The sequence below is a fragment of the Pongo abelii genome, chromosome 16, assembly GCF_028885655.2.
Source record: "Pongo abelii isolate AG06213 chromosome 16, NHGRI_mPonAbe1-v2.0_pri, whole genome shotgun sequence".
NCBI classification, from domain to species: domain Eukaryota; kingdom Metazoa; phylum Chordata; class Mammalia; order Primates; family Hominidae; genus Pongo; species Pongo abelii.
The window spans coordinates 27,416,997-27,429,518 of NC_072001.2; the positions used below are offsets into that span (position 1 = coordinate 27,416,997).

The 12,522-nt window shown below is 48.7% G+C and overlaps 1 protein-coding gene across 3 annotated transcripts in view; it reads left to right on the forward strand.

The window, feature by feature from the left end:
• Positions 1 to 12,522, forward strand: part of ATP10A (ATPase phospholipid transporting 10A (putative)) — a 181,557-nt gene that overhangs the window by 75,467 nt on the left and 93,568 nt on the right. For all 3 annotated transcript variants that reach the window (XM_054531354.2, XM_024232734.3, XM_054531355.2), the window contains one exon: positions 8,861 to 9,065. In XM_054531354.2, the coding sequence (XP_054387329.1) occupies positions 8,861 to 9,065 (205 nt within the window). The remainder of the gene's footprint in view (positions 1 to 8,860; positions 9,066 to 12,522) is intronic.

The window sequence follows — 12,522 nt, forward strand, 5'->3', positions numbered from 1 at the left end:
CATTTACTTAATAATCCATTTTCCAGAATGTTTGTCCTGGTGTTTTAAAGCGGCATTTCTCAACTGGGAGCGATTTTGCACCCCCAGGAGGCATTTGACAATGTTTGGAGCTGTTTTAGGTTGTAACAACTTGTGGGGAGGGAGCCCTACTGGCATCTATAGTGGGAGGCTGGGGATGGTGCTCAGCAGAGTGTAGAGCCCAGAGCTGTCCACCATCAAGGATATCCGGCCCCAAATCTCAACAGCGCTGACGGCGGAGAAATCCTTGTTGCTGGCATTCTGGGCTTTCTACTTCTCTGCCTGATGTATATAATGAGTGTATATTAAATCTGCGATAATTTTAGAGTCTTGTTTGGTCTTTTTTAAGTGATGTAAAATTATTTTCTGTCTCTGTCTCTGACACACACACACACACACACACACACACACACTTCTTTATTTGTCCACCATATGAAAAATAAATTCCAAGAAGGGTTTTCTTATTCCCAAGGCATCGGCCTTGGCACTAATGATTATTCCACAAGATTCTTGGATCTCTTGTGGTGATCCTCCCATTTAGGGCTCGCCTCACTGTGTCCTGGTTTCACATTTGCTCTGTTTGTTTAAAGTGTTACGCACTTCTCCTGTTAGTTGGCCAAAGGAGTCCCCCAGGCTGACCTCACTTGGGAGGCCTCAATCTAGTTGGTCTGCATGTTAGATTCATTAACATGTCTTCTTTTTTCTTAAAAAATGTATTCTTGCCAGGCATGGGGGCTCACTCTTGTAATCCCAGCACTTTGGGAGGCTGAGTCAGGTGGATATTTGAGCCCAGGAGTTTGAGACCAATCTGGGCAACATGGTGAAACCCCGTCTCTACAAAAAATAAAAAACAAATTAGCTGGGTGTGGTGGTGCACACCTGTCATCCCAGCTACTTGGTAGGCTGAGGAGGGAGGATCCCTTCAGCCCTGGGAGTTGGAGGCTGCAGTGAGCTATCATCACAGCCCTGTACTGCAGCCTGAATGACAGATCAAGACCCTGTCTCAAAAACAAACAGCCCCGCAAAATAACACATTACCTGTTTCATCTATAAGGCACAAAGCATCCAGATTTTTCTAGGTTTAGTCAAATGTAACACAGGTTTAATTGGAGCTTTCTCTTTGTAGGGATTAATTGTTCTCTTCCAATGAAATAATACAGAATGATACCAAACACATAAACATATTTTATATACCACCACACCTCAAGCAGTACCGTCTGTGTTCTCCATTTCATGGAAATCCTGTGAGCAATCTTACCATCTTTCTAATAAAAAAATCAAAATAACAGCTCTTGTTTTAATTCCAAACCACAAATCAAATATAAGATACAACGCGCTGCTCATTTGTACTATTTCTGATTGTATTAGTCAAAATCAAACACTCACTTCAACAATAATAGTGAGGAAAAACCATGCTCAAAAAGAAAACAGGAGATGTGAAGTCAAAATAGTGGCCATGGCCTCTCACTTAATTGAACAGTCACTGTTGACAGTCTGGTGACAGCCAGAAGAGCATGAAGCGGGTGGGACAGGAGCAGAGGGCTACGGGGAAATGGGTCAGTGTCTGCTGGAGGAGACTATAGCGATCCTACAGACCCCCGTTTTGCAGATCAGGAACTCGGGCACTCAGAGTCACTGGTGCCCTGTCTTACTGGGGATGAGTCATCAACGCACTTGAGACTGTGTGTGCACCGTGGCTTTGTGACCCTAAATGAAAGTAGTGGCCAGATGTGAAGCACTGTCGTTAATTATTGATCATTCCAAAGCCAGCTATTTAGTGCTGCTCCTACATGTTTCCTGCAGGAGGGATTTTGTGAGGAAGGGTATGGCGGCTTTGTGCAGAAGGAACCTGTCAGGTGGCCAGGCTGGGGCCCCTCAAGTGTCAGGTGTCCCCTGCCCATGTTCGGAGCACCTCTCAAAGCCACCAAATCAACCTGAAGCCAGGGGAATAAACAGCTACCCTGCCCTAGCGGGAACTCTCTCAGTGGCTTGTTTAGCCCAGAGGGAAGTCCCCAAGGTGAGCCCGGGGGAGGGCAGTGTCCTTCTGTGGCCACAGCTCAGATGGTCCCAACTGCAGGTGGTACCAGTGAGGGAGGAGCTCATCCCTCATCTATGCAGGCCGGTGTAGGGGTCACTTCCCAGTTTGTAGCAAAAAAAACACAGTTTGGTGACTCCTGATCTTGGACAAGCCCCCTCCGGTTGTTTGCACGTTGGAAGTGGTTTTGGCAAATGGACTGAACTGTGTTACTCCATGTCTTCGTCAAACACTGGCACAAATCTGGAACTGTCTGCCTTTCCTCCCACTTTTTTCTTATCTTTTTCTTTTTCTTTCTTCTTTTTTTTTTAAGAAGGAGTCCTGCCCTGTCATCCAGGCTGGAGTGCTGTGGCGCGATCAGGACTTACTGCCACCTCAACTTTCCCAGTCTCAGGTCATTCTCCCACCTCAGCTTTCTGAGTAGCTCGGACCAAGGTGCGCCAGCACACCTGGCTCATTCTTGTATTTTTTTGAGAGATGGGGTCTCACTATGTTGCCCAGGCTGGTCTTGAACTCCTGGGTTCAAATGATCCTCCTACTTCAGCCTCCCAAAGTGCTGGGATTACAGATGTGAGTCACCACGCCCGGCCTCCACCGTTTCTCAAGCTTAGTGATATTTTATCTCAGACCACATTAGTCTCTGCACTGCATAATTTTAAAGGGAAAAATGGAAGAACTTTTTTGCTTAGCACTTTACAGTCTTCATGAGATATTCCTCCTTTAGGCTACCAGATCAGATGTGCTTTCAAAACCAAATCTCTCTAAGGCTTCCTAGACCCTGGAGTCACCCAGGTTTGTGTGACTTTGGGGAGGTCAGTCTCTACGTGTTTGGTTTCCACGTCTATAAGTGGGAACATACTGTCAGGATCGCGAGAGGGTTCACTGAGATAGAGACTGTGAAATGTTCTGTGCAGGCCTGGGTCGTAATAGAATATCCAGCACAGCTTTGCTGATTTTTAAATGTTGTTATTACAATTAAGATGATAATGGGCCAGGCACTGTGGCTCACACCTGAAATCCCAGCACTTTGGGAGGCCAAGCTGGGCGGATCATGAGGTCAGGAGATCGAGACCATCCTGGCTAACACGGTGAAACCCCGTCTCTACTAAAAATACAAAAAAAAAACTAGCCAGGCATGGTGGCAGGCGCCTGTAGTCCCAGCTACTCGGGAGGCTGAGGCAAGAGAATGGCGTGAACCCAGGAGGCGGAGCTTGCAGTGAGCCGAGATCCCGCCACTGCACTCCAGCCTGAGGGATGGAGCGAGACTCCGCCTCAAAAAAAAAAAAAAAAAAAAAAAAAAAAGATGATAATGATGTCTCAATGCTGAGAGGAATTTAGCATCTAGAGCTCCTGCTGGTGTGGCCTAAAGACCTGTCCGAAGCTCTTAGTCATCCATGGCCTTTGTAGGGGAGGTCCACTTCTGAAGAACAGTTCTGTCGTTCAAAAGACTACATGGTCTCGCTAGAGCTGGGCATGAAATGTGCTTGAGTGATGCGCAAGAGGACTGTCTACCTTCATGGATGTGCCACTGGAAGTTACTGTCTCCAAAAATGGAGTAAAACTGCGGTGGTGATGGGCACACATTCGAGATGCCCTTCCAGCCGTGTTCACTCGGCCGTGGGAGGTGAAGGCCGAGGTGTGGAGGCAGACCTGTGGCTGCCGGCGGGGGTGGCAGGCACCCAGGAACCCTGTGTCCCCCGGGCCCTGTGTGGTCAGCCCTGGCCCACCCCGATGCCGTGTGCTGGCATGGTGCCCCTCTGCCCCCGGCCACTCCGCCAGCTTCCCTGCCTGGGCATGACCTTGCCTGTGTGGCCTGTGCTCAGCTCTCAGCTCTCCTTCACCCCATACTTCTCCCTGGTGCTCTCAGTGATGACATCCACAATGGGGGCTACTGTCACCTCTGTGCTTAAGACCCCCAAATATTTCTGTCTCCATCTGCCTGTCTTCAAAGCTGGAGACACCTCCGGAGAGCCCACCCCGCACAGCCCCACCAGCTTCTTGAACTCAAAGTTGGTCACTGTTGGACTCTGTCCCTTCTCCAAGCAGACCCTGCCCCTGGGCAAGGTGGGTGGTGCCCCCATTTCAGCCACCAGGGCAGAGACCCGGACACCCACTCCCCGATGTCCTCTTCAGTAGCACAGGCAGACTTCCCCAGCCAGCTGTTCTTCCTGTCTCTAGAGGTCCGCGCTGATAAAAGCCTCAAGAAGGGCGTGGTTGAGCGGCTGATGTTAGAATGTTGTGCCAGTGGGCTTGATTTCTGTCTTGGGGGTATGCAGAACCTGTGCATGAGGATAAATTGCAGGGTGAGATGCCCCTCCTGCCACTCACTGCTTCTGCCTGCCCCTCGGTTCCTGTCACTACAGCCTGTGAGCTGCTCCTTCCAGCCAGTGTCACGAGAATGGACGTTATTAAGTGTATTCGTCAGCTCAGGCTGCCATAGCAATGGACCACAGGTGGGGTGACTTCAACAGCAGGAATGTATCACCTCGCAGTTCTGGAGCCCAGAAGTCGGACACCGAGGTGTGGGCAGGATGAGTCCTCCTGAGGCCCCTCCCCTTGCCATGTTCTCCCTGTCCTAACGGCTGTGTGCGCACGCCTCTGCTGCCTCTTTCTCTTGTAAGGACCCCAGCCACATTGCATTTGGGCCTAGCCTTATGGCCTCATTCTAACTGGAATCCTCTTTAGAGCCTCTCTCTCCAAATAGTCTCTGGGGGGACACAGTTCAGGGGACATTAGGAAAGGCTGGAAAAAATAAAATAAGATATCCCCCCATGGAAAGGGGATTTGTACATAAATACAAACACATATCTATATCTGTCTATATCATAAGGTATATATCTATGATATAGATATGTATACAAACACTTATCTCTCTCTATATATATATCTATATCATAAGAAGAATAAAAATCAGGGAAATGCAGCCAATGGTGACATGGCAGGGTTGATGTGGGCCCAGGCTCCTTGCCGGGTGCTCCAGCTGGAGTGGTTGCAGGATTTGGACCCCTGAGGCATCTCTTGCCTTTTTGGTCTGCTGCAGTAAGGAGGGGCCTGTCCCACTGTTCCTTCATAAGGGGTTCCTGAATCTGAGTCTTCCAGGGTCTGTCCCTGGTAGGGATTCCCATGGACTGCAGGGCCTTTTCTTTTTCTTTTTTGACATGGGGTCTCGCTCTGTCACCCAGGCTGGAGTGCAGTGGCACGATCTCGGCTCACTGCAGCCTCCACCTCCCGGGTTCAAGCGATTCTCCTGCCTCAGCCTCCTGAATAGCTGGGATTACAGACACATGCCAGCACACCTGGCTAATTTTTATATTTTTAGTGAGACAGGGTTTCATCATGTTGCTCAGGCTGGTCTTGAACTCCTGACCTTGTGATCCACCCACCTTGGCCTCCCAAAGTGCTGGGATTACAGGCATGAGCCACCGCACCTGGCCAGGGCCTTTTTTCTTAGAAGCCAGCGTCCTTTCTGCAGCCCGTGAGGAACCCCTTCCTACGCCCCCACAAACCAGGACAGTGACCTGAGGTCTCCACGTGGCACCCCCGTCTCTCCATGTGTGGAGGGTCCTCAGAGGGGAATCTCCTTCAGAGCCCAGATGCCTCCCCTGAAGTTTCTATTTTAAAAGCCTCCTGGATGGGGCAGGCAAGCTATTGTTCTATGATTACAAAGCAGATGGAAACCGACTTTATTTTGGATGAGGGTTATACATGGAATGTAGTTAACATAAACTGAACAGAGACAGTGCCTTGCGGTGTCTCTCCTCCTCCGCCCAGGGTGAGGCCCAGGACTGCCGTGTCTCCTGGGGACCCCATCGCAACAAAGCCTGCCCCGCCGATGCTCGGGCATAGGCTGCCTTCCTGTGTAAGCAAACTGTGACTGAGCGTTGGGAAACATTCTTCCAAAGGGACAGGCCCTTTCTAATGGCTTCATGTCCTCTGTAGGAGCCCAGCAGACGCTCATGAAAAGGAAGGACAAAAAAGCTTGTAATGACATGAAGTCAAGGCTTGACCTTTGGAAAAGGAAGTAGGCACACGGCTAGATATGTCAGTGTCTCAGTCATCAAAGCTTCCTGTCTGTGCTCGGAAGGGGTCCAACTGGCCGTCGCAAGCTGGACGGCCCGGGGTTGGGGGCCACTGCCATGCCTCCTCTCAGACCTCGGGCTGGGGCATGAGGAATGAGCCTCTGCATGGCCAGAGGACCCCATGGTACCCTGGACTGACCATGCTGGGACCACATGGCCTGCAGGTGACCGAGCTTGTCACAGCGGGAGAAGCAGCACTGAGGAATGCTTCGGTAAGCCCAGGAAGAACAACTTTGGGACCACTTTCAGGGGCTTGACTCCACAGCCCCCAAAGGGCGCTCTCTAGTGGTGATAGCTTGCCTTGCATTTGTTTTCGAGGTCTGAACCGCATTATCTAATGTATCTTTGTTCCCACCGTAGTGCCCCAGAGCTATGCTTTGTACATAACTGGTTTGGTGGATCTTGAATTAGAGGATTTAAAAAAAAATAGAGGCTTAAAATGACAGGGGATACTCCTCTCTTCAGCATCTAGGGCAGCGGATGGTTTCTTAGGAGCCTCTTGAACTTTGCCAGGGGGTCCCTCAAATCCACACAGGGGAATAAAATAGAAGTGAGAAAATTGGCGTGTGGCTTCCTAGCTCTGCAAACTCTCCATACTTCTCATCCAATGCTCAGGCAGCTGATAGATGTGGCCCACACAGTCCACCTCCAGATACAAACCAAACTCCTTGCTCTCTTGGAACTTGGGTGAGAGTAGTTTTATGGGGGGTGTAGGATAGGAGGATTAGTAAGATGGTTATGGTTAACATGAAATGTGTTTTAGTGCTTTTTACTCTTTTACAGTATCACCCAGAGGATAGGTTTTCTGTTTCTTTGTTTTTGAGATAGGGCCTCACTCTGTCACCCAGGCTGGAGTGCAGTGGTACTGATATCCTGGGCTTAAGTGAGGCTCCTGCCTCAGCCTGTCAAGTAGCTGGGACTACAGGCTCATGCCACCATGCCCAGCTAATTTTTTTTTAAATTTTTTTGTAGAGATGGGGGTCTCACTATGTTGTCTAGGCTGGTCTAAAACTCCCAGCCTCAAGCAATCCTGCTGCCTCAGCTTCCCAAACTGCTGGAATTACAGGTGTGAGCCATGGCACCCGGCAACCCAGAGGATTTCTCGGTGAGATTTTCTGGTGTAACGTATCTTGTTCAGATAAATTTATGTTCCTCCACTTATTTAAGAATGGCCAAAACCACCTTCAAGGAACTCTTACAAATGACCTTTGTGACATTAGTTAGCCTGTTATTCCAGGAAAAAGAATTAAAGAAGAAATCTAAAAATTATGTTTTAATCTAAATATCTGTTGATAGTGACTCGTAGGTTCTGCAGGCTGACTGTATTGGGCGTTGTTCTAAGCAGGTGGCTTGGAATGTGTCCCTGGGAGGTAAGGGGGCCTTCCAACTGCCAAGTGTCTCTCTTACCTGCTGCACTTTAAGTCCCATTTCCCATGGCTTAATGTGTTTTAATTTTTTTTATTATGATGGAACATGCAAAATATAATATTTAATATTTGAACCATTTTACATTTTTTAAATTATAAAATGCACATAAAATCTGCCATTTTAACTATTTTTAAGTGTACCATTCAGGGACATTAGTGATACTTACAGTGTGGTACAGTCATCACTACTATGTATTTCCAAAACTTTTCTATCACCCCAAACAGCAGCTCTGTGTCTATAAAATGATAACTCTCCATTCTGCCTCTCTCAGCCACTGATGGCGCCTAATCCACTTTCTGTCTCTGAATTTTCCCCCACTGGGCACCTCATATTAAGTGGAACCGGCAAGAGTTGTCCTTTTGTGAATGGCTCATTTTACTTGGCACAATGTCTTCAGTATTATAGCATTTCTCTTCATGACTGGGTAATACTCCATTTTGTTTATTTTTCACCTGTTCATGGATACATGGATTATCCCACCTCCTAGCAATTCTGAGTGATGCTGCTGTGAATATTGGCTTGCTATACCTGTTCCAGTCACTGCTTTCAGCTCTTCTGAGTGTAGACCTAGGAGTGGTCATTTTAACCATTTTAGAGTGAAAAATTCAAGTGCATTCAGTGTTGTGCAACTGTCACTAATTCCAGAATATTCATATCTTCCTAGAAAGAAGCCTCTTGCCGTTAAGCTGTGACTGGTACTCCCTTTTCCCCCAGCCCTTGGCAGCTGCAAATCCACTTTCTGTCTCTATGCATTTGCTTGTTCTGTATATTTCATGTCAATGGAGTCATACAATATGTGGCCTTTATGAATATTCTTTTCTTCTTTTACTTTGAGTGGGCTTCAGTGGTATGAATATTCTTTTTTTTTCGAGACGGAATATCACTCTGTAGCCCAGGCTGAAGTGCAGTAGTGTGATTTCGGCTCACTGCAACCTCTGCCTCCCAGGTTCAAGTGATTCTCCTGCCTCAGCCTCCCAAGTAGCTGGGATTACAGGCACACACCACTGCACCCGGCTAATTTCTGTATTTTTAGTAGAGACAGAGTTTCACCATGTTGGTCAGGCTGGTCTCAAACTCCTGACCTCATAATCTGCCCACCTCGGTCTCTCAAAATGCTGGGATTATAGGCATGAGCCACCACACCCGGCCAAATATTCTTTTTAAAACACCTGTTTATTATCAAAATTTTCAGCCTATGCAAAAGTAGAAAGAATTGCCATATGAGCCCCACGTGCCCATCACCCAGATCCAGCCATGACCAATGTCTCGTGAGTTTTGTTAATCAGAGTCTGTTTTCTAGGGAAGAAAAGAAATACGTGAACCGATTCTGGAAAGAAATCCACGTGGGAGACTTTGTGCGTCTTCGCTGCAATGAAATCTTCCCTGCGGACATTCTGCTGCTGTCCTCCAGTGACCCCGACGGGCTATGCCACATCGAGACCGCCAATCTGGATGGAGAGACCAACCTGAAGCGGCGGCAGGTGGTCCGCGGCTTCTCCGAGCTTGTAAGTGACCCATGTTTCCAGGGCCTCGCAGGCATCACAGCCATATAGTGTCCCCATGACAGCCTTCTGGGGCTCAGAGCACCTGCATTTTCCTCTGTGTCAGACCAGGCTGTTTTTCCTAGTAGATGAGTCTGAGGGTCTGAGAGGACCCCTGACCTACCTGAGCCCGTGGCCTGCCTGTAACTGTGGGAAGCAGGATTCAGTTTTTCTGACTCTGATTTCCCTTGTGCATGTCTCAGTTTCTCAGAATGTTATTTGTTCCTGTAAAGTTACAAGGAACATTTATGACCAGCTGATGGTCAACACGTACCTAGCAGTTCCACTGGTTTACTAAATGGCAACACAGCAGGAGTCATGGCCTGTTCCTACCAGGATGCTCAGGAACATTTTCTCCTCAAGGGTGTTTGGGTTCAGCGCCAGGTCTTCGTAGCTGAATCCTGCCTCTGGTGTGCCTCGGTCACCGTGCAGCAGGGTGAGGGGTGAGAGGCTGGAGGGAAGCAGGTGTGACAGCTGCACGCACCGACTCCATCGGGCTGCCCAACCTGTGTCCCTACTCCAGGGAGAAAGGGCCCCACCTGCCAGGTCTGTGCCGGGAGTGTGAGGTGCTAATGCCAGGTGAACTGACAGGGGCAGGAGCCCTCAGAGATGAGGAAGACCCTACAAGGAAATGGGCCTGGCCCAAGCCTTCTCCTCCCAAGCCTCCTTCTCCCAACCCTGCTCTGGCCTAGACAGCAGGTCTGAGTCGGCCTGCCTTGAAGAGTGGGGAAGCCAGCCTCTGGTTCACAGGGAGGATGCCGCTGGGCTTTTCCTCCTCTATCAGACAGTGCCCTCCCCCATCGGCCTCAGCACCAGCCCATCAGGCTTCCCCGGGGCAGTGGGCTCTGCCGTCTGTGGACCTCAGTGAGGGCACTGTAGGGAGTGGGGGGTGAGCGATTGGCTGGGCAGGGTTGTAGGGGGTTCTAGCATCCCTGTCTCCGCTCTAGATGCCCCCGGTCACCGTCACAGGGGGAGGTGCCTGACACACTTGCAGCAGGCCAGGTACTCCACACCTCGCCCGCCCGGCCTGCCTGCGGCAGACATCAGTACCACACAAGCGTCTGCCTGATTGTTCCACCCGGGCTGATTTCCGCCATGATTTCCTCATTTACTTTGTGTGTGTGTGTGTGTATGTGTGTGTGTGTGTGTTTTAACCTTTTATGCCAAGTGTATTTTTGTGAGCTGCCTCAAATCTTTCTGGAATAAGGCAAAGCAGACATAAAAATTAAAAATAGTATTTTTTTTGTTGTTAATGGAGTGCTCTCATTTAGATCAGGAGAGCTGGTGAAAGAGTTAGGGACCCCTCGAGGCACAGCCCGGCGACGCCCAGCTTCTCCATGACTGTGCTGCAGGGTTTGGTGATAAGTGTGGGCCCCATCCGCTGCCACCCCGTCGCCCCAGGCCCTCATGCCCACCCCCCACCCCCAGCTCTCTTCAGTAAGTCATGGGCGTGAGCCGGTCACACTCTCAGCTTCTCCCCTAGGCCTGCCCCCGTCTCCTCTGCAGGGATGTGAACTAACACTGACATCAGCCAGGGACAGCATCCCCTCTTAGTTCCCGGGGTCTCAGCTAGAGTTAGGGGCAGGTAGAGGGCTGATAGCTCAAATGTCACCTCTGAGAGGAGCAGCCTGTGTGCACAGAGGGTGAGTGCCACTTAAACAAATGCAGATGAGTATCTACTGGTGAAACCTCAGACGAGGTGGAAAATACAGCAGAATTTAAGCACTGGAGGGTGGAGCATGCACGCTTGGCATGGCAAGTAGGGGAACGCCGCAGATAGATCTCCTTGATCAACTCTCAAGAATGACTTCCTCTACCGGGCATGGTGGCTCATGCCTGTAATCCCAGCACTTTGGGAGGCCGAGGTGGGTGGATCACTTGAGGTCAGGAGTTCGAGACCATCCTGGCCAACATGGTGAAACCCCATCTCTACTAAAAATACAAAAATTAGCTGGGCGTGGTGGCGCGTGCCTGTAATCTCAGCTACTCGGGAGGTTGAGGCAGGAGAATCGCTTGCACCCGGGAGGCAGAGGTTGTAGTGAGCCGAGATCGCACCACTGCACTCCAGCCTGGGCGACAGAGCGAGACTCCATCTCAAAAAAAAAAAAAAGAACTTCCCCATTTCCTATCTTCTGATCTTCAACTTCTGAACCCAGTCATATCTACAGTCCTCCCCCACCCACTTTTTACCCAAACAATAACTGCAGCACTTCATAGCTCAGTGGTGCTTTATATAAATGAGCTGCTTACAAGTTGGATGTTTAAAACTCGAGGACGGCTGCAGACCAACACATCTACGTCACCCTTCTCAGGGCCCCGGGAATGCTGAGGAAGTAGCTTTGAGCCATGATCTGGTCAAAATGGCCAAATTAACAGCCTAAACAATTCTGAGGGTTTTTAAAAAATTGTTTTATTAGCACCAAAATTCTTTACCTGCATACACATTCTGGTCCCAATTACCTTTTTTCCCCCACTTTCTGGTTTTTTTTTTTTTTTTTCTCTTTCCCTAAAGGTCCAAAGACATTTTTTTGGTATCCAAATTCCCATTTATGCATTAAATTCTGAAATCTATGAACCACCCCACTGAAAATAAAGGAAGCAAGTCTCTGACTTTTAAACCCCAGCAACTGAAAAACCACAAATGCCAAGAACATTTAAGTACTCTGTGTTTCAATTAGTTTTTTTATAATACTGAGTTAGCTTGTCTCAGACAGGTTAAGAACTAGTAATAATCTGTACACTGACTTATGTGAAATACAATATATTATTTTACCAGTTTAATGAATGATCAGTTGGAAGTGGGAGCCCCTTTGCAAATCACTTAAATTAGAAGCGATTTGCAACACTTAGGTTAAGGAGAAGAGCGGGCCTTGGCATTAATGCAGAAACTTAGTGTATCCAGCAGGGTCCAGTCAGGAGACAGAAACCACACATGATTCAATCAGAGAAAGTCTGATGTGAAGAATTCTTAGTTGGGGATTGGGTTATAAGAAGTAATGATACGTGAATTATATCTCAATAAAGCTGTTATCTTTAAAAAAATAAATAAAAAAGGAGTAAAGAGGACTCTGAAGAATACAGGAGCCAGGAACAGTGGCTCACGCCCATAATCCCAGCACTTTGGGAGGCTGAGACCGGAGGGTTGTTTGAGGTCAGGAATTCCAGACCAGCCTGGGCAACACAGGGAAACCCCATCTCAAAAAAGAAAGAAAAAAAGAAAAAAACTTGCCAGATATCATGGTGTGCAACTGTGGTCCTAGCTCCTCAAGGGATTGAATGGGAAGGATGGTTTGAACCAGAAGTTTGAGGTTGCGGTGAGCTGTGATCATGCCACTGCACTCCAGCCTGGGGGACAGAGACCCTATCTCTGTCTTGAATATATATGTATATGGGAATAGCTGATGAAGGGACAGCCACTGCC